General features: G+C 50.1%; 1 protein-coding gene across 4 annotated transcripts in view; it reads right to left on the bottom strand.

Annotated features, from left to right (window-relative positions):
- Nucleotides 1-27,043, bottom strand: part of XYLB (xylulokinase) — a 70,167-nt gene that overhangs the window by 38,146 nt on the left and 4,978 nt on the right. For all 4 annotated transcript variants that reach the window (XR_007155571.1, XR_007155572.1, XM_047874632.1 and 1 more), the window contains exons 3-14: nt 19,873-19,942; nt 18,031-18,111; nt 14,849-14,935; nt 14,101-14,229; nt 13,271-13,336; nt 11,627-11,699; nt 9,707-9,825; nt 5,898-5,979; nt 2,359-2,399; nt 1,707-1,822; nt 834-949; nt 105-178 (exon numbers count right to left, since the gene is read on the bottom strand). Coding sequence is in view for 2 of the 4 variants with exons in the window: in XM_047874632.1 (XP_047730588.1) it covers nt 105-178; nt 834-949; nt 1,707-1,822; nt 2,359-2,399; nt 5,898-5,979; nt 9,707-9,825; nt 11,627-11,699; nt 13,271-13,336; nt 14,101-14,229; nt 14,849-14,935; nt 18,031-18,111; nt 19,873-19,942 (1,054 nt within the window). In the remaining 2 variants the exon portion in view is untranslated. The remainder of the gene's footprint in view (nt 1-104; nt 179-833; nt 950-1,706; nt 1,823-2,358; nt 2,400-5,897; nt 5,980-9,706; nt 9,826-11,626; nt 11,700-13,270; nt 13,337-14,100; nt 14,230-14,848; nt 14,936-18,030; nt 18,112-19,872; nt 19,943-27,043) is intronic.

The raw sequence follows: 27,043 nt of genomic DNA, 5'->3' as shown, positions 1-27,043 counted from the left end.
GCAAATGCATGACGTCCCTAAAGCAGCAGAATCTGATAGGCGATTGTTAAATTTAGTACTCAAAAATGGAGCCAATTTCTCTCCAATACCAATACCACACGTACCTTGCGGTTTTCTGCACTAAACCTATGGCGCCCAATAATTTCAGGGGTGATCTCCATTACGTCAAAATAAAAACCTGAAACAAGACCGGGAAGAGATTCACTGTCGGGAATCAAAAGATAAGCTTCTCAAAGACTTATTAAAGAACAGGGTGAAATGACCCTACATCTGGGTCTGCCAGAAGAGTCAGGGGAATACCCTTGGTTCCCGCTCTCCAGCAGGACAGGAAGAAAGGCCCTGAGCTACACTTTCTTAGAGACGGTTTTTCCTACTCTCACCTGCAGCCCGGGCCAGAGGCGGCTGCCCAACCAGCCCTGAAATACCAGCGCAGGTTTGATCAAGGGAGACACGTCTCCTCCCCGCTCAGAAGGCCGGCCACCATTCCTAACAGAACGCTGCATCTGGGACAGAAAGCTACATGTGGAGGACACAATGGGATAGAGCAGGAGCCGTGGCTGCCATCCCTGATGTTGTCACCAGGGCCTCTGAGAGGGACAGAGATGAAGTTATGGCCTGACTTCCACTCAAAGCATGGAGAACGGCCCAACCTTACTCAGATCATGGGGTCTCACACTAGTCTGGAAGGCCCATGGGGCAGAAGGATAGACAGGTAGGGCTCCCCTTGGCTGCTCCATGGCCCTCACCTCCCCATACCCCTGAGGCCCTAGGCCCTGTCCCTTCTGCCAGCAACCGCTGCCCTTGACAGGCCCAGGCATCACCAAATAGCCTACCCAGGTTCCCGCCGTTCCCCATCTCCGTGGACCGCAGTGCCTCAGAGAACTCACTCCAGGAACAGGCAGCTGACTCATCACGGATCTTCTCTCTCATGAGGGAGCCATTTTTAAAGCTGCAGAAGCACACACACCTCTGAGGGAGGGACCCAGTGCTTGCTGACTGCACCCACATATTTTGGTGAAGAATCCGAGGGAGAAGGGCTGCAGGTCAGGCTGGACCGCAAGGTATCGGGCCCAGCAAAGGCCCCTCGGAATTGCGGGGAAATGCACTGGTCTTGGGCTCTTGTGCGGTTGCCACAACCAGCCCTGAAATACCAGCGAGAGACAGGGAGAAATACCAGGGAGAGACAGGGAGCTGTGGCTTCTATACATCATACCACCCGGATGATGGAACAGAGCTGGTAAACTTAATAGACCTATATATTCTCCAATGGTTCCTGGGGCCTAGAGGCTCAGAAACTTCCCTGAGTAGCTTCCAGTGGGTTTCCAAAGGCCTGTGATCAGGGTACAGAGCACACCTCCTCCATGACGACTGTCAGGAGGCAGGATGTGCTTCTTACCATTTGTTGAAGGCCTACCATGTGCTAGGCACGTCATAACAACGCTACAAAGTAAACCTTTTATTCTTCCCATTTCATGAGCAAAGTGTGACTCACATGTGCTGTGGCATCTGCACACAAGATATAGGTGTTGAGGATGGGACTGCAATCTGGGTCTGGGGAGGACTCCAGATGCCGGGTTCTTCCCCACCCAGCTCTGCTGTCAGAAGGACCCAACGAGTCCCGGGGTCTCAGCTGCTGAGCACAATGACTTGAGGGCTCCAGATGGTACCAGACCTGCCCACACCACCCTCCTCCCCATCAAGCCTACCAGAGGAGTGCCATGTAGTGCTGGGAGCCAACGGGGTTGCAGAAGATGTGCCCTTCCAGGGCGGGCATGGGCTCCTGGAGCCAGAGAAATAGGGTGTCGCTGGTGCCCAGGCTGACCTGGGAAGAAACGGGCAGAGGTGAGGCGCCTCTCTGCTCAGCTGTACCAGCCCTGACCCCCATCATGTCACTCCTGATGCCGTTGACCGCTGATTAAATGTCCCTTCCTCGGAGAAACCTCCTTCTGACCCTCCCACATCGGGTTAAGTCCAAAGTTAGCAACCAGATTTAGGATCTCATGGAAACTGTAGGCCAATTTCTTAGAATTTAACCACAATTGCATCTAACTAATGGTTTGGGTAACAACTGATTCCCCAATGACTTTCCCACTAGACCCAGAAGGGTCAGACCCTTCTGTCACTGCACCAAGCAAGACTGGCCACTGTTAAGGGGACCTGCCAGCAAAGGCCATGACCTTCTACCAGAGGAGATACGAATAGATCCTGGGGCCTAGGTCTTCCTATCCCCTCCTTCAGCTGCCTTTTGGGGCCAGCAGACCCTCTAATAGACAACAAAGATGCTACTGGGGCCCAGAACCCCTGTCCCCTAGGGCAGGAAGAGTTAGCTCCGCCTGTAGGTGTGAGAAGTCACCTTACCGCAATGTCACCTTCCTCCAGCCTCATGCCTGCCAGCGACGCTGAGAATAGGAGGGGAGCCTCTGGTTAGCTGGAGGTCACATGGAGCCACAAAGCAAACCACACTCACCCCCAGGTGGGAGCCAGCCCCTACCTCCCGCCCCAATCCACATGCTAGGGTAGAGGAAGGAACAGGGTGAGTTGAGGGCTCAGGATGGCCCAAGGGAAGGTCCCAGGGGTCAGGGGGTAGAGTCCCTGTGGTCATGCTTCCCAGCTTCTTCTAAAGGGGCCCAAACTCCCCACCATCAGGTGCTCACAAGAGTGCCAAGAACCAAGGGGCCCAAGTCAAGACATCAGGATACACACGGCAGAGTGTGTCACAAGGTGAGGCAGGAGTTGGGGCTTCCTTCCACCCAAGCAGAAGGTAAAGGGGACTGTCCGTCCCCCTTAGACATGAGGCCCCTAAGAGCAATTCTTGTCTGCCTTGCTGACTGATGTACTCTGGAGCTGAAAGGTCTGGCATGCAGTAGGTACTCACTAAATGTCGAGAGACTGAATGAATGAGTGAAAGGAAATGTGGGAAGGACAGATGTACTCAATCACTTCTGCTGAGTACAACCAGCCATGGGTACTGCTGAGTACAAACACATCCAGTGTTTGGATGTGTCCCCAAACACTGGAAGCCCCATCAGCCTCCACTGTCAGGGACTGGGGAAATAAAGCGGGACGACTGGACCGCAGGCAACCATTAAAATGATACTGCACAAAAAGATTGCCCAGGTTAGTTGAAATAAGATATGTTTACTTATGAGCATAGGAAGAAAGTTGGAAGGATAGCCATCAAAACTGTAGCTGTAGCTAGCTATCTCAGGGTTAAGAGCTTATGGATGATTTTTGCATCCTTCCTTTGGTTCGTCAGTATTAAACAAATTTTTTTCCCTGCAGTGAAGAGGTATCCCTTGTAAGAAAAAGAGCACAAGCGTCTGTTAGTCTGTTTGCTTGTTACCCCTGCTGTTTTAATGAGGGAGCAGCTAATACATTATTTAAAACACCAGCAGAGCAGGGCGCCTGGGTGGCTCAGTCAGTTGAGCCACTGACTTCGGTTCAGGTCACGATCTCACGGCTCGTGAGTTCGAGCCCCACGTCGGGCTCTGTGCTGACAGCTCGGAGCCTGCTTCAGATTCTGTGTCTCCCTCTCTCTCTCTGCCCCTCCCCAACTCATGTTCTGTCTCTCTCTGTCTCAGAAATAAATAAACATTAAATAAATAAATAAATAAATAAATAAATAAATAAATAAAACACCAGCAGACTAAAGGCCAGACTTGGGGAGGAACCGACTAAAGGGCTACCTGCCTGGGATCTCTAACATTCAGCCTGAAACCGAGGTCCAAGAGAAGGATCGGAAAGCTGCTTTTTTGTCATTCCTGCTCAAACATGCCCAGAAGCTCACTGCAGTGGTTAAAAAGGCCCCTTCTTCCTCCTGACATGCTTCTAGTTGATAGAGGAGATACGAGTATATACACTGTCTAACGAGACTCAGTGAGGTTATTTTCATTCCGAAAGGAAAATAGACGTGGCCCACAAAAGTGTAGAATTTTCCTAAATTGGTGCTCATAAACCAACTGTTCTCTGCTCTTCTCTGACCTCCCAACTTTTAGGGCTGATGGGAACTGGCCCTGAGTGGGCCCTGGGAGCCTGGGGCACCAGAACATGCACACTGCAGGCTGGAGATGCCTCTCGACCCAGGGACAGAGCATGGGGCTTCATGCCTCGCCACCGTGGAAATCAGGCCACTGTCTACCAGCGTCTACCTCCCTCCCCTTCACCTTTGGACCAGGAACACTGGGATCCTTCCTCCAAAACCTGGTCTGTTTGGTTCTGTGCTCTGACAACAGGGTTCCGCACGATCGTCTACAGAAATTGCTCAGGGACAGGAAGGGCCCTTGTCTGGCTCCTGGGGATCCCCCCAGATACCAGAGCCACAGCTGTCCCGGGAGAGACAGGTCACAGATGCAGCCACAAGCGTGGCGGGGACGTGCTAGCTGTCCCCTCAGCTCCAGAGCAGACAGGCCGGAAGCAGACTGAGGAACACCATGAGTGGTATTTGTAGTAGTGGCTGAACAGCAGTGACTTAAATGTTTTTCCCTCATCACGAAAATATACATAGACACTGCAGAAAATATGGAATCGAATACTACTGCTAATAATATAGCCACTGTTATTAAGAATGAATTTTAACCAGGGCCATCAGCTCTATTTCGAGGCATACAACTACACTCCTAGGCACACATGCCTCTATTTATTTTTGATGCTCATATCCTGCTCGTCTACACAGCCAACAGAAGGAAAGTACAGGGAGGCTAGTGGGTGTTGAAACCGGGAGAAGGGCTGAAGTCTGAAAATAGAAAGAAATGTATTTCAAAGGAGAGTGAAATAGAACAGACAGCCACGGGGTGCCGGGGTGGCTCAGTCGGTTAAGTGTTCGACTTTGGCTCAGGTCATGATCTCAGAGTCGGTGGGTTTGAGTCCCGCCCTCAGGCTCTGTGCTGACGGCTGGGACCCTGGAGCCTGCTTTGGATTCTGTGTCTCCCTCTCTCTGCCCCTCCCCTGCTCACTCTCTCTTGTCTCCCTCTCTCAAAAATAAACATTAAAAAAGTTAAAAAAAGAAAGAAAGCACAGAGAGCCACGCATGTTCCCTGACCATGGAGGAAAGCAGGAGAGGCTCTACGAAGGGAAGTCAGCCTCCCTCGGACAGCAGACCCTGGTCCTCGGCCACGTTACTTGACCCTCACTTCCTTAGAGCAGGAGCCTAGGAGGGTGATTTAGGGTCGAGTTGCCAGACAAAGTGGAGGACACTCAGTTAAACTGAATTTCAGAGAAACATGCTTTGGGACATACTTACACTAAAAAATCATTTGTGGTTATGTGAAATACAGATATCGCAAGGGATGCGCTTATATTACATTATTATTTGTTGTTCCTCTGAAATGGGAGTTACGCTGGGTGTCCTGTACCTGTATTTGTATTTACCTGGCAATCCTAATTTGGTGGCTCGTTAGGGAAAGGGCTGCCGGGGGTGGGGCTGAGGGGCAGCGGTCTGGTGGTACAGTGTGGCCATCTGGCCTTTCTTCAGAGACCTGATGACCCCTCCTGGAGTGGCAGGGGGAGGGAAAGGTGTTCGGATGAGGAATAATTCATATCCATAGTGCAAATGATGGGGAGGAGACCCAAGACCATGTCCCAGAGGAAGGGCTGGAGGAACTGAGATGTTTAGCTTGGAACAGAAAAGGCAGTTGCAAGGGGGGTGGTGGGCAGGACTACCCTCCTTAACCACTGATCAGTTCTCACCTGGGGCGGAGGGGGCAGCCCTCAGCGGCTCCAGAAGGCAGAGGCAGAAGCAGAGGCAGAACCAAGGTGGGGCAGGTACAAGGAGGCAGATTACAGGCCAGCAGTGTGGCAGGTGGCCAGGGAGGAAGGGTTTCAAGAGGCTGGACTGGCTGACATTCTCAAATGGACCCAGTCAGGCTACTTGGGAGAGTGAAATCCTGCGAGGTACTCACCAGGGTTGTCCCCAGTAAAGGCCACCACTTGGCATCCTGGAGGAAATCCATAGCGCTGGACGTAGTAGGAAGAAATGACTCCCTGAGGAGGAGAAGCAAGTACGCCCTACTGAGGCAAATCCCACCTGTTCACAGCCGTCCAAACCGCAGGTTGCAAGAATGCTACAAGCCCCAGGTCACTGGGCCTGCACTCACATCACTCCCAAGGGATGTCGCAACAGGATGTCCCCTCCTGTTCACAAAAAGCCAGAGGAACCCAGCACAGGGTTGAAACTATACATTTAAGGTCATCCCACTGCCTTGAACACCACTGGATTTTGAGAGGCAGCTAGAACAAACCAATCCCCATCTTGTACTTTTTTCGTAAGCTCCACATTCTGGTATAGCATTAACGGTAAGTACATAACCAGTGGCCACACAGTAAGCAAATTCACGGAAAGACATAATGCCTTACATACTCATTCTATCAGCCCAGCAATCTGATTAAGAATGACCAAACATGCGGGGCGCCTGGGTGGCTCAGTCAGGTAAGCCGCCGACTTCAGCTCAGTTCATGATCTCACGGTTCTGAGCTCAAGCCCCACATAGAGTTCTGTGCTGGCCTGCTTCTGATCCTCTGTCTCCCTCTCTCTCTGCCCCTCTCCTGCTTGTGCGCTCTCTCTCTCTCTCTCTCCAAATAAACATTAAAAAAAAAAGAAGAATCAACATGCAAATGCAGAGGTCAACTTTCTAGAGAAAATAAACCAAAAAAATGGCAGTGTGGGGGAGGGAACTCCCCTGAGAAGCATGGCCCCCAAGGCTCCTCCAAGGGCAGCTGTGGGACCAGAGATCAGGGACACCCGCTGGACAGACCCATAGAAAACACAGCTATAAAAGAGACACTCCCCCCCCCCCCCTTTCCCTGACTTTACCTTAGTTCCAAAAGTTTGAAATAAATGATGGGCTTTCCTGGGGCCTAGAAAGAAATTTTGGTCCTTATAGCAAAATTTCAGTCTTACATTAGAATAAGCCATCTCCTGGGAGAGAAATGTCTCAGACCCCGTTGCCTCCAAAAACAGAGCCAGAGTCAGAGTTCGTGTGCAGGTGGCTTATTTGGGAAAGTGACCCCAGAAAACAAAAGGGGACCTGGGGAGGAGGGAGAGGCCACCCAAGGGTACATTGTCAAGCTGGTCGCCACTGTGGGCAGCGTCCGAGCAGCCGTGTAAAGGATCTGGGGGTTGTCCACCTGGGAACGGGGCGAGGGGCGCATCTCCACAGGCCCCCGCTACTGAAGGGTGTCCCCTGGGATGTTAACTCCCTGGACCTCCAGGTTTGCAGAGCACAAACACGGAGTCACAGAAGCCCTGGGCGGAGAGGGAGGGAAATGAGATCCCACCACGGCAGGCTGCGGCCAGGTGACACTGAAAAGCCCCAGCAGCTGGTCAAACAGATGGGTTAGGAGGCTGCAAGGCAGGGCTGGAGAAGCGTCCAATACCATCCATCTCCAGCTATCTTCCTGCAAAAAACGTGAAAGCTGCCTGGGCACCACCTTCCGAAGAAGGGATGATGGGAAACACCGGTTCCGCTTGTCCCCGTCCCCCGACCCCCCCATCACGTGGGTGCATCTGTTACAAATGAAAACATGCTTTTAGAGTCGGTTCTTTTTGGTTCCTCAAGCTGCTAGTCTGTGCACGAGCTCCCTCCTGGAGGCATGTGTTCCCGGCATAAGGAAAACAAAGCCTGTTGCCGTGGACAAAACATTGCTTCCCATCTCACACAAAACCAGAAGCCGTGCATGGAATACCAATCCCAGAGGCTGGGCTGTTTCCTGTTGGCCCTTCCTTATTCCTTCTGCTGTGCTTCAGCAAGGCTGGGTCCTGAACTGTCCCCCTTCCGAGGCGGGGGACACCCCTCCCTAAGCTCTGTGCATCGGTGCTGATCTCAGAAAAGTGCTTTTGTGGCTGGGACTCTGAACGGGCAGCACAGTGGCAGCCTGATCCTTCTCATCACCCTCCTCAGGCCTCAGGGACCGTTCTCCTTCCTTCCTACTGACATCCTCAACCACCCAGCCGTTCTGTGTGTGGCACATGTTCCTGCCAAAGGGCCCCTGAGGGCAGGGCCTAGCTGTCTACTCCATTCTCCCCACAGAGCAGCCTAGAACTAAAGTCAGTTAACTGGGGGAAACCAAGGCAAATACACCCAGCCAGTGTGCATTCTGAATGGGGTGTCGTGCTAATGGTTAAATGTTCTTCATCTTTTCGCTACAGAGTTGTGTGAGTTCTTTAGATATTTTGGATGCTAACTCCTTATCAGATACATGATTTTGAAAAAATTTTTTTAATGTTTATTTTTTGAGAGAGAGAGAGAGAGCAAGAGAGAGTGAGCATGAGTGGGGGGGGGGGGGCAGAGAGAGAGGGAGACACAGAATCTGAAGCAGGTTCCAGGCTCTGAGCTGTCAGCACAGAGCCCGCCGTGAGGCTCCAACTCATGAACCATGAGATCATGACCTAAACCAAAGTCGGATGCCCAACCGAGTGAATCACCCAGGTGCCCCCAGATACATGATTTTTATGTATATTCTCCCATCCCATAGGTTGCATTTTTGGTTTTCTGAAGTTTATTTGAGAGAGAGAGAAAGAGAGAGAAAGCACAGGGGAGGCGCAAAAAGAGAATCCCAAGCAGGCTGTGTATCTCCAACACAGAGCCCCACGAGGGGCTCAAAATCACGAATGGAACCGTGAGATCATGACCTCAGCCGAAATCAAGAGTCAGAGGCTCAACCGAGCGACCCAGGCCCCCGGCCTCTCAGTCTTGTCGATGGTTTCCCTTTGCTGTGCGGAAGCTTCTAAGTTTGATATAGTCCCACTTGCTCTTCTTGCCTTTGCTCTTGGTATCAAATCCCCAAAATCATCACCAACACCTGTTTTTCTCTAGGAGTTCCATGCTTTCAGGTCTAACATTCAAGTCTTTCATCCATTTTGAGCTCATTTTTGTGTGTGGTGTAAGAGTGGTCCCGCTTCATCCTTTCCCGTGTGGCTGCCCTGAATGTTTTTCATATTGCCCTTGGGACTGAGAACTATCCTGAGCACTTTAAATGCATCAGCTCACTTACAGCGCACCTGGGTGGCTCAGTTGGCTGAGCGCACAGCTCTTGATTTCGGCTCAGGCCATGATCTCGCGGTTCGTGGGTTCAAGCCCTGCATCCATGCTAACGACGTGGAGCTTGCTTGGAATTCTCTCTCCCTCTCTCGCCACTCCTCCCCTATTTGTGCTCTCTCTCTCTCTCTCTCTTTCGAAATAAATAAATAAACTTTAAATGCATCGACCTGTTTATTCTGCACATCAGTCTGACAACATAGAAAGTATCATTATTCCTTCAGGAACAATAGAAATGAGGAAACAGAGGCACAGACTAAAGTCACAAAGCTGGCAAATGGCAGAGACGACATTCCAGCCTGGGCAATACGGTGCCAGGGACTGCGTTCTCTGTAGCTTCCTGGCACCTCTTTGTATTTACTCCTACTCTCTGCCTCCTTCAAGCTTCAGAGGTGGTTCCTACCCCAAGAATTTCAGCATTCTGTGTATTTTTTCCTAACGTATGCAATCACCCACAACTTATCCCTTCAACTTTTCTTCCTATCCTAATAAATTTCTAGCAGAATTTTCCTAAGTCCCCCTACCCCACACCTCACCACCACGAGGCAGTCATATATACCTGCACCTGAGTACCTGCTAAATGCAAGGCACTGATCAAGACGTTCAGCTTTGACATGCTTTCCCCAGTAGCTGCCAGCTCTTAAAGGAGCCACGCCGCCAGAAAGAGGACCTACCACAACTGAGCAGGACGGTACCGGTGAACCAAGCTTCTCCTCTAAATGAGGAGCACAGGCAGCAAGGCAGACCCGCGACCAGACTTTGTCCTTGATCTGCAACAAATTCATTCCAGAACCTAAGGGAATGAAGGAAACAAGAAACAGAAACATCTTTAGAAAGGACCTTTTGGGAAAATGTACCAGTGGGGCAGAAAGCCAATCATCCTCTTGCAGCAAACTTACACTTGGACCTCTTCCCACCGGAACGTATACGGTGCGCCTGGGTCATTACGGAGCTGGCAAACATGAGGTCCACAGGGGCCCTTGGAAACACACGGCCCCGCCTCCTCCGCATATCCCTCACGGGCTCGAGCTCCACCATTAGCCTGCAAATCTGCAGCCCTAAGACCCGACAATACGTAGACCAGGCACTGTTCTTTGTGGCCCCTGGGTTCAAGGTGTCTGCTTGGAGGCAGCCCTGTGCTGATGTGGGTCAGCCCTCAGGATTTCCCAATCACATCTAACTTATCGAGGGAAGCTAAGCCTGTCTGAAAACAATCTACTGCTCCCGAGGCTTTCCTGAGGACGGCGAGGGGGAGACGAGCCAGAGCACAGGGGGAGGCCTCCCATCTTCCTCCTCCCCTGGGTCCAGGTGGAGTCACATAGACGTTGGCCAGGATGCTAATGGAGTCATGCACCCAGGTGAGGAGGTCAGACCACAGGTAAATCAGGGGGTGACCTCTCAGGGGGGTGAGGACAGCGGCGTGGAGGGTCCGGCTGAGGCTGAAAAACGTGAACCTCTGGACCGCCCCGGGAGTGGGGCTGTGACTTTCCCCCCATCAGCACAAACAGCCCCAGGGGAGGTGTGGCGAACACAAGTGGACACATGCTGTTCCAGGCTCAGTGTTCTGCTGGTCTCACTTCTCCAGAGCTACCTGTGGGAACCTTCTCTTCTCCAGATTGTAAGTGAAGCTGGGGGACCGGCTTCCTCTCCCCGAACACTAGAATAACAGCTGGCACACGACAGCACTCAAACACTCCAGATGGAGTCCCAGGAGGCTCTGAGCATTCCAAGACTCCTCTGAAGCCACGTTCATAGGCCTGGGCTCTTGCTCTGCGTTCTGGTCCCCTCTTCTGTTGGCAGGCCTTGCAGCCCGGCCTCATGCAAAAGTGCCTTCGGCAGCCTTGTCCCAGCTTTTCTTCCTCACTGGTATCACCCGCAGTTATTTCGGGCAAGGTTTTGGACTCCAGAAGCTCACCACTCTCTTGCGTTCCCCAAGAAACAACTCCTTGGGGGAGCCAGGCTCCAAGATGGCTCATGCTCATCCCTGAGCCCTGGTGTTCACACCTTGTGAGGTCCCTGTCTTCCTATACCTGGGGAGGTCTGTTGTGACCAACAGGGTGGGGCAGCAGGGACGGTACGACACTTCCAAGACTAAGGTGTAAAAGATTCTGCAGCTTCTGCTTGACTGCACTCTCCTCTCATCCCTCACCCGGGGGGGAGGAGGGGGATCCAGCTCCAGTGTCGTGAGTGGTCCTATGGGAGGGCCACATGGAGAGGAACACAGGCCTCAAACCAGTTCTGTCTGGAGCCCTGGAAGTGGATCCTCCAGCCCCAGTCAAGCCTTTACATGACTGGTCCTGGTTGCCAGCTTGAAGGCCACCCCATGAGAGCTCCTGAGCCACACAAGCCAGCCAAGCTGCTCCAAGATTACAGACCTGCGGAAATTCTGCGAGATCATCAACACTTGTGGTCTTCGGCTGCTAAGCACCGGGGACATTCATTACACAGCAGAAGACAATATGCTCCCTTCTCGGCAACAGACGACAGGGCTAAAAGACTAGCACCCAGCCGGGTGGGCAGGGCTCACGCTGCCCACAGCCCCACATGTGCACGTGCATACGGAACAGACCAGCGCCAGGACTCTGAAGGCTTACCATCACTGCAGTCGATAGGAGAGTAAGACCCAAGGAACAGGGAGGCAGCAAAGCTACTGACCAAAGAAATTCTCTGTAAAAGGAAGAAACAGTCAGCTAGGACTCATTTCCATAAGCCACCGAATCCTCTGATGCGCACAACATGAGAAGAGCTTTCAATTGAGGAGGGAAGTGGAAACTTGGAGCAAGGTGCCCAGTAATGGCAGTGACTGAATATCTTGGGTACTAGAACATCCGAGTATCTGGATCACCAAGACTCCTTGGGAGAGCACCTCACGCTGCCGTTTCTGTTGGGCCATAGAACTCAAGTCCGACAAAGCAAAAAAGCAACAAGCCCTATGAAAAAGCCGTGCTTAGGGAAGTGGCTTTTCTTTTTTTTTTTTTTTTAATTTTTTTTTCAACGTTTATTTATTTTTGGGACAGAGAGAGACAGAGCATGAACGGGGGAGGGGCAGAGAGAGAGGGAGACACAGAATCGGAAACAGGCTCCAGGCTCTGAGCCATCAGCCCAGAGCCTGACACGGGGCTCGAACTCCCGGACCGCGAGATCGTGACCTGGCTGAAGTCGGACGCTTAACTGACTGCGCCACCCAGGCGCCCCGGGGAAGTGGCTTTTCTACCCAGAATCCAGGAGGTGGGATGCCTGATCTCCTTCCTCCATCCCTGTGGTCTTTATATCTAAATCACAAGGGAAGAGGGTGTGTGTGGCCACAGGACTCAGAACCAACAAAGACACCCTCGGGGGTCCAGAGCAACTCAAGCGAAAACCAGTCCCTCAGGAGCTGGAGGACTGATAATGGATTTCAAATGTTGGCCTGGGGGTCTGTGCTTCCACGTGGGAATCACCGGCCCTTGGACCACTGCAGAGAATGCCAGCACCTCCTGTCCCCTGTCCCCCCTCAGGCCACCTTGGTTCCACACGGAATTTGGAGAGGGTTTTACATCTCTGCCCTTCCCCTCCTCCCCAAAACCTACACAGCACATGCTGCAGAGTAATCTGGAACCCTGAGTCATTAAATAACAAACCGGATGCTGTTAACTCCCAAGATTAAAAAGGCACTTTGGTTGAACATGAGCTGATCGTTTTCTAATTATTCAGAGACGAAAATCACTAGCCAAGGTGTCAGGCTGCTTCTCAGGCGGCATTAAGTGCCAGCTCTCGGCGACCGTGGTCCAAGGAATGAATCTGAGTTCCTGGGACACAGGCTCCGGTTGAAGGGCCACAGCTAGGGACACAGGGGTTCAGCTTTCCACATTTCTGGAGAAAACACTGAGCCCACACCAATCAAGTGCCTGGTAGCCATTTCCATGCAGGAAACTGAGAAGACGGAGACTAAAGGGCACCTGGAACTCCTACTACTCTGGTGGCCGGAGAAGACACCAGTCCCCACTGCTCCCACCCTGCCCCTGCCCTCTGGGGTCAAGACAGACCCTGACTTCTCTTTCCCACGATTCCATTCTTTCCTTCCTCTTTGGAAACAGCTCGACAATGAGGGGAAAAAAAAGCCAAACTGAATATATCATTTTCAATGTCTGCTAATCCATGCTTTTGGCCAATGCGCGCGAGATGTATTTATACTAAAGGTTAAGTATTACAAAAGGAATTCAACTGTGACTGAAATCAAAGAGGAACGTTGAACCGACCTCCGTGTGTGAGTAGGCCTCGGGGTTCTGCTGGTAAATCTTCGCGATCTGGTTTCCCGTAAATCGCTGCAGAGAAGAGCTCAAATTCTTAAAAATCCATATCCTATGTGCAATGATCGGCTCTCACAAAGTGAGGTTAGCGTAGCATGCTCTGGATATTAGTACAATGGAAGCTTTCTCAAGGCCTCGACTCTAGAAATGTTTGCTCAACACCCTCCAGGAATAAGCCTCGCTCCTCACCCGCAAGGCAATGGCGAAGCTGACCAAGAGCGCCTGCGCAGGGTATTTTCCCCGCCCCCCCATTGTTCTCAAGGCAGGAGGGGTCACATGACCCCAGCTGCGCCAATCGCAGCCGGCCCTGGAAGGGTGGCTGAAGGCAGCGGGAACCGAAGCTGGCTTTTTTTTTTCTTTTTTGGAACTTTTCCAGGCGCTGCCTTACATGCACTGACTCCTCTCGGGTTCAAAACTGCTCGAAGTGTGGGTGCTATTTTTGGCCCCCGCTTAGAGGCTGAAGCGGAGGTGCCATCGTCGCCCCCGTACAGGGCCGCTCGACACGAGGAGCACAGCCACGTCCACGCCTCAGCTCCCTTCTGCGAAAAGGGCAACAGGAGGTCCGTCCTGGCTCGCCAGCAGCAGAGGGAGGCAGGACAACAGGGAGCAGACCCAGGGGCCAGACACCCACGTGTCTCCTGTGATTCCCCTGGGGGTGGGTCAGCAGCTGTGTCCTCCCAGACACCCAGGGAGAAGGGACCAGAAAGGACCAGAGCCAGCAACCGGACCTTCCTCCCGGGACCAACCCTAATCCCCAGCCCGTGGCAGGTGCGGCGCACCTCGTAGGCCCGGGAGCCTGTGAGGCAGCTGAGAGCCTGGGCGCCGCCCACCGCGGCCTCCAGCTGGCGACACTGGTCTGTGGTGCTGGAGTCCATCCACACCGGGCTGTCGCTGATGGAGAAACAAGCCTGGAGGGGAGGAACAAAGGCGCAGGCTGGAACGATGCCTGCTGACTCTGGGAGCCACCCTGGCCTTGGCGGTTACACTGCCAATCACGGCTGTGATTGCATGTGACCTCCCTGCATGTGCCCTAGGAAGACCCACGGGCAAGCCCTTCGTGCCCAAATCTTGGCCTGGCTCTGCGCGGTCTCTCCCCAGAAAGCTCGAGGTTGAAGGTTCTAACAAGGACACCTGAGCACTGCAGGCAACACTAGAGATGAGCAGCCAAGTGCAGTGTCACGGAGGCATCTGAAGCTGGGAGGCGTGGAGAAGACACAGCCTGCCTTCCCAGCATCACCAGGAGGCAGCACGCCCCATGGGGAGATCCCCAAATGGGGAACTAGCCGGAGCCATGCCAGACTGGAAGGGACCCTCGATGAGGACTGTTGGTACCCCACCCTCTGTTCAGACACCAGGGATACCCGTTGGGGGGCAGGGCAGACCATGTTCACAGCACTATTGCCCGAGCCAAGTTCCTATACCCTTGACAATGCACAAAAGCCCCAGACTTCAGGACCCACAGGGGCTTGGGCCCTTCACCCCACCCCACGGAATTTTCTCAGACTCCCACAACATGGCCACGGTTACCTGCAGCTGCTTATGTAACGGGAGGTCTGGTGACAGGCTTCTCAGCACCTGGCTGGCCCCAGCCTTCCAGTATACACTTCCATGTTGCTGTGGAGGGAAAACGCACGCACACGTTCACACGGCTACACACCGTTACCACTTTGGAGACACAGAAAGACTGCAGACCACACCCCGAAAGAAACGGGCTCCAAGCCTGCCCCTGCCACTTCTTAGTCACAGAACTCATCACCTTTGTGAGACTTGGTTTTCATTTCTAGAAAATGAGAGCTCTGCTCTGTTCACCTCAAAACTTACAGGAAGGATCCGAGAAAGAATTATTGGTCTGGATTTTGGTAATTCTGTAAAGTTGTACTTAAATATGTTGCTCATAATATTATCTGAAATTCACGCCTTCATTCACTCACCCATTCATTCAACAAACATTTAAAAAAAAATTTTTTTTTTTCAACGTTTATTTATTTTTGGGACAGAGAGAGACAGAGCATGAACGGGGGAGGGGCAGAGAGAGAGGGAGACACAGAATAGGAAACAGGCTCCAGGCTCTGAGCCATCAGCCCAGAGCCCGACGCGGGGCTCGAACTCCCGGACCGCGAGATTGTGACCTGGCTGAAGTCGGACGCTTAACCGACTGCGCCACCCAGGCGCCCCCATTCAACAAACATTTATTGAGCACCTAGATCATGCCAGGCAATGAGACAGATGAATAGGATAGTACTGTCCCTATTCTCTTGAACTGGGGTTGACGCAGGGAAGAAGACACAAACATACAATTATAAAACCCCATGGATGTGCAGTGGCAGGGCAGCGGGAACACAGAGGAGGGGCATCTAACCAACTGGGGCACTCATGGGTAGAGGTGGACATGATTAGTAGGAAAGGAGCTGAGAGTTGAGTGTGTGGGTGTTCCATGCAGAGAGCAACCACAGGTGAGAGGTTGGCAGGCGTGGGGAATGGTGGCATTCTTTTTATTTATTTATTTTTTAAGTTTATTTATTTTGAGAGAGAGAGAAAGCATGAGTAGGGGAGAGGCAGAGAGAGAGAGGGAAAGAGAGAGAATCCCAAGCAGGCTCTGCACCAGCAGCACAGAGCCCGACACGGGGCTCGAACCCACAAACCACCAGATCATGACCTGAGCTGAAGTCGGACGCTTAATCACTGAGCCACCCAGGCTCCCCGGAATGGTGGCATTCTAAACAGTGGGCTGGGTCTCAGATGGGAGGTGGTGGGGACAGCTTGAGCACCAGGGCCTTGACGTCCGTACTCAGGAAGCTGGGGTTTATCGGGGAGGTGTGGGAACTCTGGATTAGCAGGGGAGTGACGTGGCCAGGGCTAAATGTATAAAAGGGTTTGGGAGAGTCACAAAGAAGGTATAGGGGAGGCAGGGAGGCTGAAGCAGAGACCCAGAGAAAAATCATAGACGTTCGGCCTGGGGCAACAGAGGCAAAATTGGAGAGAAGGTGTGGTAGATTCAAGAATCATGTAACAAATCAATGGGACATGGGGACCTCCTTGGACATGGGGTCAAGGATGATGGGTGGGTCGTGGCCCTGGGGAAAGACAGAGCACTCAGTCTAGCACAGAGGTTGGGATACCTGGCCATGGGGCCGGGGGATGCCCAGGAGGGAGAGGGTGTCCCAGCCTGAGGTTTAGGTAAGAGAAGTGGGTGAGATCACTCAGAATCCATGTAGTTTAACAAGGACAGGAGCAATAAATTCCTGTTGGGTTAGGGAGAGAGAGGGGGAGAGAGAGAAGGTGGCTTTAGAAAACTCAGTAAGCACTCTCTGATGAGCATGTGAAAATAGGCTAATTAGGCATGGAGCAAAATGATTCAGAGGATACGGCTCAACTTGGGTCCTGACTCCCCCTCCCAGCAGCTGTGTGACCTGGGGTAGGTGACGTCGCCCCTCTGTGCCTCTGGGTTCCTACATAAATGGCAATGATGATAAAAGCAGTAGCTAGGGGTGCCTGGGTGGCTCAGTCAGTCGAGTGTCCAACTCTGGATTTCAGCTCAGGTCACGGTCTCATGGTCTGTGGGATCCAGCCCTAAGTCAGACTTCGTGCTGACAGCACAGAGCCTGCTTGGGATTCTCTCCCTCCCTCTCTCTCTACCCCTACCCCACTCGCGTGCATGATCTTTCTCAAAGATTAATAAACTTTAGTTTTTAAATGTATTTGTGTTATTTATTATTTTGTATGTTTATTTATTTTTGAAAGAGAGAGCACGAGCCGGGGAAGGGCAGAGACAGAAGGGGACACAGGATCCAAAGCGGGCTCTGTGCGGACAGCAGGGAGCCCGACGTGGGGCTCGAATTAACAAACTGTGAGATCAAATCATGATCTGAGCTGAGGTGGGGCATTTAACCCAGGTGCCCCTTAAATTTATTTTTAAATTTTTTTTTTTTAACGTTTATTTATTTTTTTGAGACAGAGAGAGACAGAGCATGAACAGGGGAGGGTCAGAGAGAGGGAGACACAGAATCCGAAACAGGCTCCAGGCTCTGAGCTGTCAGCACAGAGCCTGACGCGGGGCTCGAACTCACGGACCGCGAGATCATGACCTGAGCTGAAGTCGGCCGCTCAACCGACTGAGCCACTCAGGCGCCCCTTAAATTTATTTTTAAATGTTTATCTCCTTTTGAGAGAGAGAAAGACAGAGCTCGAGCAGGGGAGGCACAAAGAGAGAGGGAGACACAGAATCTGAAGCAGCCTCTAGGCTCTGAGCGCTCAGCACAGAGCCCGATGTGGGGCTCAAACCCACGACCCATGAGATCATGACCTGAGCCGAAGTTGGATGCTTAACCGACTGAGCCTCCCAAGCGCCCCTAGAAGTATAATTTCTAACTTTGCTTCTGCTTCCAGGAAACACAAAAGCAATTCTAGTGCTCCAAAGCAGGCATCCTAAATGCATGGCAAACGCCTCCCCCCACCCCACCGGAAGACCTCTATCCGGTTCTGCCTGACCCAGTGTCCTGTTCCATATAATGCTTCACAGTACGAACTGCCTCAGATCCTTCAGCAAGGAGGCAAGCTATACATCCTCCGAGGTAGGAGGGCGGTAGGGGTCTCTACCAGCAACAGCAGGGGTGCAGTGGCTCTCAAGGACAAGCATTCCCTCCAGGGGAGCCCCACACCACTGCCCCACAGCCGCCCCGCACGCCGCACGGAGGCTGCTACACACAAACCTGGCCGGCCCCAGACAGGGCGAGGACTTGAGAGAAGTCAAAGCCCGAGGCCTTCATCCTCTCCAAGATGATATCCAAAGCCTGAGAAGACAAACAGAGCCCACCGTGACTGTCCTGAACCACTGAGTCAGGCAAGCCCACGAGCCTCCACACTGAAACCTAAGTGTTCGCCATCACCCCGGAGATGAAGAAGAGCTGATGGCCTGCGATACGTAGGCACTAGAAAAATTAACCAAAGTAGAGATCAACCAAACGAAAAGGTGAAGTAGGGTAAACGTAGTTTAAATAGACGGAACCAGAAACCACTGGTCCTCAAATTCTGCTTCTCTGATTTGTGACTTCCAAGCACTTGGCAAGAACAAGGTGGATCATACCGTGGTTTCTTTTCTCTGCATTTTCAACCCACCGGACTAGTGGTCTGACTTCACTGCAGCTGAGAAGTGAAGAGTGATGCAGACGGCCCCGTCAGAGTGGGGACCAGGCCTAGACTCCCCACGTCCAGGAGCACCAGGCTGGAAGGAGTAGGTGGAGACTGTCGCCACTTGTCCCCACCCCCGTTCCACCCTCTACCATCTGGGTGCAATCTTCTTTTTTTGCAAGACCCAAGCGTGGGATAAATGGTGCTGCCCAGAAGAACCTGACACTTGCCCTAAGGTTTCAGGGCAGGATTAGAGATTCCCCCTAGGCTGCAATTCCCTTGAGGACAGAGCAGCCCCTGGAGCTCTGACCCAACTCCTCCATCCCCTCCCTATGCCGGGAGGGCTCCTTTCACAGCCCTGGCTGTGGCTGCCAACTTGGCCCCCCTGGCCAAACCTCAGGCAGGGAGTGGGGCACCCCTGGAGCGGGGATTGGCGAAGCCAGAACAGGTCCAATCCTGACGGGCCTGCTCACGACTAGGAATCACGTGGCCCCACCCCCAAGCCTGGCTCTCTATCCAGTGCTCACTACCCCAAGTTAAAGCCTTGGCCTATCAGAAGCCCCCGGCATTATCAGTAGAACCTCTAGATCGACTGTTGCCTGTCACACCCACCGTCCCTTGGTCTGGGGCTCAGCCCTAAGAAGTACATTCTGGCTGGCCTGTCTGGTGGAAATCTGTCCTTTACCCCAATCCTCCAGTACGAGTCAGGGTCAAGTTGATAAAATGTTTAAAAATCACACCAATCGTCCTAACAGAAAGAATTTAGTATAGGGAATTAATTGCTTAGACCAGTGTTGGAGGCCTGAACAGGCTTTGGTGGACACATTAAGGACAGCCTTTAGCTGGCTCCCAGTTGTAGGGTCTCAGGACCCCTGAGGCAGACTCCAGCCCTATTATGCTGGTCTGTACTGGCCATACCCCTGGTCCTGTGGCTTCACGGGTCGCCCATATTTGGCTACAGGTATCTTCCTTTCTTGTTGGTCCTGAGCAGGCAGGCCTGTCTTGGGGTCCAGCGGAACCTGGCTGGTCAGGTCATAAGCTACCGTTGAGAAGTTCCCCTGCTTCAAGAGCTGAGGATTCTGGGGGCTGAGCACGAAGACACCAGTGCTGTGTCCGGATCTCGGGGTAAAAGGGAGGCCACAGGGCCTGCCTGCAGAGTGTCTGGCAACAGTTTGGGAAGGCGGCATTCTGAAGATGCTTACTCACTGGCAGGACTTGCCAAGTTCTCAGCACCAGACCTACAAGCCCTGTGCGTGTCCTCTTGGCTCAAGAGGACCAGTTGAGGCTGAGTCTAGCCTTAGGAACCATGCAGACTCCATTTCCCAGTGAAGACTTGGTCTTAACAGTGGGCTTCGCAGTAAATCAGCAAGTCTGCCAGTGAGACAGGCTGGGGACAGGAGAAGGTCAGGGATCCCTATGCTTACCCGGACCCACATCAGGACTGGAGATGTCACTGTCAGCCCATCCTCGTGAACGTGAACTCCACCCTGAGTCCTACAAGGAGAATAAGACAGAGTGTCGGCAGAGCCTTGGGCAGGGGCGCAGTGGGGGGCAGACCCCGGATCCCTCCAATGGAAGAAGAAATGCCCTTTCCGCAACCTCGACGGGAACTCTAAACTGAACAAGACTGAACAGTGCTGGCAAGATGGAAAGAGAAGTCCCAGCAATTGCTCAGTGGTGACGATTCTCAGAAGACACCAGCAAAAATATGCCTTCTAAAGAGGAAGGACTCACCCTGGAAGGCAGGCATGGTGTCACTTGGCACTGTGGCCACGAGGGAACTGGCAGGCGCAGGGCGGGATTAAAACCCTCCCAAGCCCGCTGGGGTAGGCATGTGCTACAGAAGTGCTGTGTCTGCGGGAGAACTTCTTGGTTCTCAGACCAGGGAGTCCTTGGATTGCAAGCCTGGAGAGTTAGCTGCCTGGGCCCCTCTCCAAAATCCAACCCTTTCAACTATGAGTTTAAAAAAAAACAAAAACAAAACAAAACTCAAAACGAAAACAGGCTCCAAATCCATACCAAGATACTATTAGATAACCATGTGATCCAGACATTCTATGCCTAATTACCAGCCAAGAGAAATGAAAGTATACGTTCACAGACAGGCCTGTATACAAGTTTTCATAGCAGCCTTATTTGTAACAGTAGAAAACTGGAGTCAGCTTAGGTATCCCTAAGCAAGTGAATGGATAAATTGTGGTGCGTGTGTTACACACACCAGCAGGGAGATGAATCTCCAATGATCGTGCTGAGCGAAGGAAGCCAGACACAAAAGAGTACATATTACGTGATGCCATTTATATAACTTGCTAGAAAATGCAAATCCACCTGTTTTGTGGTTTCCCAAGTCCAGTGGGGGAGGAAAGGACAGAATGCAAAGGGGCACAAAGAATCTTAGGAGTGATGCAGATGGTCTGTATCTTGACTTTGGTGGTACTTTCACAGCTATAGGTCTGCCTCTATCAAAAGGCACTGAGATTGTACATTTTAATGGATGCCCTTTTTTTGTACACAAGTTATACTCAATAATACTGATATTTTTAAAAAGATACTGTTAGGGAAAAAAGTGAAAAAGAGCAGCAAACTTTCCCATAGACAAAAGGGGCGCTCAGGTGGCTCAGTCAGTGAAGCGATGACGGCTCAGGCCATGATGTCATGCTTCATGAGATCGAGCCACACGTCGGGCTCTGAGCTGACAGTGTAGAGCCTGCTTGGGTTTCTCTCTCCCCCTCACTCGCTGATGCTCTCTGACCCTTTCTCAGAATAAATAAACTTAAAAAAAAAAAAAAAAAAAAAGAAACTTGTTGGGGCGCCTGGGTGGCTCCGTCGGTTGAGCATCTGACCTCGGCTCGGGTCATGATCTCTCGGTCTGTGAGTTCGAGCCCCACATCAGGCTCTGTGCTGACAGCTCAGAGCCTGGAGCCTGCTTCGGATTCTGTGTCTCCTTCTCTCTCTGCCCCTCCCCCACTCATGCTCTGTCTCTCTCTCTCTCTCTCTCTGTCAAAAATAAATAAACTTAAAAAAAAAAAACAAACTTGTTGGGGCACCTGGGTGGCTCAGTCAGTTAAGCATCTGACTCTGATCTAAGCTCAGGTCATGATCTCACAGTTGGTGAGTTCTAGTCCCTCATTGGGCTCAGCGCTGATGGTGCAGAGCTTGTTTGGGATTCTCTTTCTCTGCCGTCTCTCTCCGTGTCTCTCTCTCTCTCTCAAAATAAATAAAGTTTAAAAAAAAAAAAACTTGTTAAAAAAAATCACACATTACATAAATTCCTTTATAAGGAATGTTCAGAATAGGCAAACCCATAGAGACAGAGTAGACTGGTTGCCAGGACTGTAGGAGGAGAGATAGGGAGTGACAGCTAATGGATACAGGGCTTCTTTCTTAGGTGATGAAAACGTTCTAAAATTAAAGAGTGGAGACTGTTACATAGTTCTGTGAATATATTGAAAACCACTGCACTGGACATTTCATTTCTTTCTTTCTTTCTTTCTTTCTTAAGTAGGCTCCACGCTTAGCATGGAGCCCAAGGCGGAGCTTGAAGTCACAACCCTGAGATCAAGAGTTGGACACTTAACTGACTGAGCCACCCAGCTGCCCCCTGAATTGTACATTTTATTTATTTACTTTTAATTTTTTTTAATGTCTATTTATTATTAAGAGACAGAGAGACACAGAGCATGAGCATGGGAGGGGTAGAGAGAGGAGACACAGAACCCAAAGCAGGATCCAAGCTCCGAGCTGCCAGCACAGACCCCCGACGCGGAGCTCGAACTCGCAAACTGAGAGATCAGGACCTGAGCCGACATGGGTCGCCCAACCAACTGAGCCACCCAGGCGCCCTTTGTACATTTGAAAAGAGTGAATTCTTTGGCATGTGAATTCTGTCACAAGAGCTTTTCTTCTTTCTTTCTCTTTCTTTCTTTCTTTCTTTCTTTCCTTCTTTCCTTCTTTTCTTTCTTTCTTTCTTTAAGGCTATGATGAGGGATTCTCTGTATTAGTTCCGGAAAAAACAAAATTTCCATGGCTTGATACAGAGGAAGTTTGCTTCTCACTCCTGTAAAGCATAATCAGTGGCATGATAGGGACGAGGAGGGGGCTCTGTCCCCTGCAGTTATTCAGGGACCCAGGAGGACGACAGCAACTCTCATCTTCCAACTGGTTTTCAAGGCTGCCCTGGCCACTCGCATCTAGCCGTAGAGCCGAGGAAGGAACAGGGCAGAGGATCGCGGTGGGGGCTGTACGGATGGGTCGCAGTGGGGGCTGTATGGATTAGGTCTTACAGACAGGCCTGTTGATCTTCTCCCAGTTAGGACTCAAGTCACACAGCTGAACATAACTGCCAGGAAGACAGGAGTATACCCAGGAGGAGAAGGAAATAAGTCTAGTAGATCACTGGTCAGTTTCTGCTACAAAATTCCTCATGTGCATTAGTAAAAAGATACGACAGTTAGAAATAAGTTTACCATTATATGTACCAGGTGGTTTTGCCTTGTCACAAACCACTTCACAACTAAGTGGTCTGAAACTACCGAGCTCATTTGGCTCACATTTCTGTCGGTCACCAGGCTGGGCTTGGCCGGGCTCACCCATGCATCTGGGGTCGGGTGTGAGTAGCTACAGGGCTCTGTTTCTGAAGACTGGCTGCCCCTTCTCTTGGCTGGGATCTGGGGGCGATTTGGCCACGTGTCTCCCATTCTCCAGCAGGCTGGCCTGAGCTTGGTCACGTGGGGGCTAGACAGGGTCCCAAGAATGAGAGCAGAAGTCAGCAAGGCCTTCTTGAGACTTAGGTTTAGAACTGGCACAATGGTACTTCCTTCACATTCTCTATTGGTTAAAATCAACAGGTCAGGAAAGGACTCCATCTCTTGACTGAAGGAGGTACCAAGTCACATCGCAAAGGGCCTGGGGAATAATGGTCTTTTCTGCAATATATCCCAACATGCACAATCCACATGTCAAATATATTAAAACACACGTGAAGTACAGGCACCTTGGTGGGTCAGTTGGTTGGGCATCCGATTTCGGCTCGGGTTCATGATCTTGTAGTTTGTGGGTTTGAGTCCCGCATTGGGCTCTGCACTGACAGGGCAGAGTCTGCTTGGGATTCTCTCTCTGCCCCTCCCCCACCTCTTCTCTCTCTCACTCTCTCTCTCTCTCTCTCCGTTTCAAAATAAATAAATCAACAAAAGAAAATACATGTGAAGTATTCAAAAGAAGCCCCGGACAAATGGAACGACAAAACGTGCGCTTAGCTAGGAAGACTCAATCTCACAAAGCTGTCAATTCTCTGCAAGTTAACTTATAAATGTAATAATGATCTCAAAAAAATATTAACAATTTTGCTTTCTGGAACCTTAAAAGCTGATTCTAGAGTACATTATCAAAAAAGAACAGGAGGGGTACCTGAGTGGCTCAGTCAGTGGAGCATCTAGCTCTTGATTTCAGCTCATGTCATGATCCCAGGGTCATGGGAGTGAGCCCCATGTTGGGCTCTGTGCTGAGCATGGAACCTGCTTAAGATTCTCTCTCTATCTAAAATTAAGGGGTGGGGGGGGGAGAACAAGAAAGAATGGCCGTGGAAACTGAGAATGAAGAACAATCAAAGGGACCAACAATTCCAGATATTAAATCATATTGTAAAGCAAGAATAACTAAAACAACATGTTACTAGCTCATGAACAGACCCACCAATCAATGGGCCAAAAGAAAACACTCAGGAAAAGACCTAAACACACACAGAAATTAGCATATAAAGCTGGCATCTCAAACACAGACTTCTAAAAAAAGGTGTCAAAACTGGAGAGTCATCGGGAAAAGACTGAAGCTGGAAATAAATGGCATGCCATGTACTTAGATAAACTCCAAATATTTTTATATAAAACTGACTCTTACAAGAACCAGAAGAGAACAGCGGTGAATTCCTTCACAATCTTGGAATGAGGAAGGCCTTTGAAACTCTGACTCAACATCTAGAAGCAACAGGAAAAGACTGAGAAGTTCGGTGGCACAGGAAACAAAAGCCCAGGTGTGGCCACGACCCAGTCGCAAATCAAAACAAACAAAAATCTGGGGAACCTATTTGCAATTCATTTAACGAGGAGATCATTCCTCTAACATTTGAAGAGCTCCTAGAAATAATCAGAAAAATGGGCAAAGGTCATGAAAAACTTCACAGAAAAAAAAAAATTCAACTAGCCCTTCAACGTATGAAAAGATGTCACCTTCATGCATAATAAGAGAAATGCAAAGTAAATCCACATAGAGGGACTACTTTCACCTCTCTGATTGGCACAGAACTAAAACTCTTTAACAACCACACCGCATTTCGGTGCTGTGGGAAACGCACTCTCATGCATTGTTGGTGGGGTACAAATCCATACAATCCCTATGGGAGGCAAGCTGGCCACATCTTCCAAAATCATACATCTATTTGCTCTTTGATCCAGCAATCGATTTCCAAACTTTTATCCTGCAGATACACGGGCACATGTCTGTAAGGTAACTCACTTTTCACTGCAAAAACCTAAGGTCCTTCAGTTCTATCTACACAATGGAATACTATGCATCCTATAAAAAAGAACACAGAAGCTCTATGTACTGATGTGGAAACACAGGCAAATTATGTGAAACGAAGAAACCAAAGTACAGAATGGCGTGTACCGTACTTTTTTATCTGGAAACAAGGGAGACAATGACAAGACTGACATCTGCTTATATTTTGATATAAAACACTGGACAGATACACAAAAACCAATGAAAGTTCTCTGTCGAGGAGGGCAGGAGGGACAGATGAGATTCGGAAAAATTAAGACTTGTCACTGCACGCCTTTTGTTTCTTTCAAATTATGTACCAAGTACCTGCAATGCCTATTAACAAAATAACTGTATTAAAACAACCGCTTTGGAAAAGAATTTGACAGTTTTAAAACCTACCCTACAACGTAACCATTCCTGAGTATTTCATTTCTAAGACAAATGAAAGCTTATGCTGACACCAAGACTTGTGTGTGAGTTTCACAGCCTCTTTATTGATAATAATAAAAAACTGGAAACAATCCAAATATCCCTCATCAAATGAATGGATAAGCCAACTGTGGTCCACCAAGCAATAAAAAGAACAAACTATTGGGGTGCCTGGGTGGTTCAGTCGGTGAAGTGTCCGACTCTTGATTTCGGCAGGTCACGATCTCATAGTTCCTAAGCTAGAGCCCCGTGTGAGGCTCTGTGCTGACAGCGCTGGGTCTGCTTGGGATTCTATCTTTCCCTCTCTGTTTGTGCCTCCTGCATGCATGCTCTCTCCTCTCAAAATAAATAAATGATCTTTAAAAAAAAAGAAAGAAAAGAAAAAGAAAAGAAAAAGAAAGAGAAAAAGAAAGAGAAAAAGAAAAGGAAAAAGAAAAAGAAAAAGGAAGGGGCACCTGGGTGGCTCAGTCAGTTGAGTGTCTGACTTCAGCTCAGGTCATGATCCCACGGTTCCCAGGTTCAAGCCCCATATCGGGCTCTGTGCTGACAGCTCAGAGCCCGGAGCCTGCTTCGGATTCTGTGTCTCCCTCTCTCTCTCTCTATTCTTCCCCTGCTCAAGCTCTGACTCTCTCTGTCTCTCACAAGTAAATAAATGTTAAAAAAAAATGTTTTTGTGGTTTTTTTTGTTGTCTTTTGTTCGTTTGTTTGTTTTTTAAAGGAAGAGCAGGGCACCTGGGTGGCTCAGTCGGTTGAATGTCCAACTCTTGATTTGAATTCAGGTCATGATCTCAACGGTTCATGAGATTAAGCCCCAGGTTGGGCTCTGGGCTGCGGCTTGGGATTCTCTCTCTCCCTCTCTCTCTGTCTCTCCTCTGCTCTCTCTCAAAATAAATAACCTTAAAAAAAAAAAAAAAAAGAACAAACTATTGATACACGTAACAACCTGGATGAATCTCAAAATGAATATACGGAGTTTTAAAAGTCAGACCAAAAAGACGGGGCACCTGAGTGGCTCGGGGTTAAGTGTCTGACTCTTAATCTCAGCTCAGACCTTGATCTCAGGGTCGTGAGTTCAAGCCCCACATTTGGCTCCATGCTGGGCATGAAGCCTACTTAAAAAAATAAAATAAAAGTCAGATAAAAAAAGAGTCTATTATTATGATTCCCTTTATCTAAAATTCCAGAAAGTGGAAACTAATCCATAGTGATAGAAAACTTATCAGTGGTTGCCAGGGGTTGGGGTTGGGGAAGAGGAATAAACTCAAAGGGGCACGAGAAAACTTTTGGGGGATGGAAATGTTCATTATCTTGATTCTGGTGATAGTTTTATAAAGGAACATCTATGTCAAAACTTATAAAGCTGTATATATTATACATATGCAATTTATCATAAGTTATATCTCAATAAAATTATAAAAATTAAAAAAAAAACAGTGGAGGAGGAATGAAGCAGATCTGTATATACCTGCTTTGAAAGATCTTAAAAATGTAACTGGATAAAAAAAGCAATACTGTATTTTGGGTATGGATAGCTTTTTTTTTTTTTTCTAATGGAGGGGACTGATTGACTCATTGAGTTGAAGACAGAGTGAGGTAGAATTTAAAAACTTGAAAGAATGGAAATCAAAT

This window comes from Prionailurus viverrinus, chromosome C2, assembly GCF_022837055.1.
Source record: "Prionailurus viverrinus isolate Anna chromosome C2, UM_Priviv_1.0, whole genome shotgun sequence".
In the NCBI taxonomy this organism is placed as follows: Eukaryota; Metazoa; Chordata; class Mammalia; order Carnivora; family Felidae; genus Prionailurus; species Prionailurus viverrinus.
Note: the sequence above shows the minus strand (reverse complement) of the source record. Positions and strands in the feature narration are given on the sequence as shown.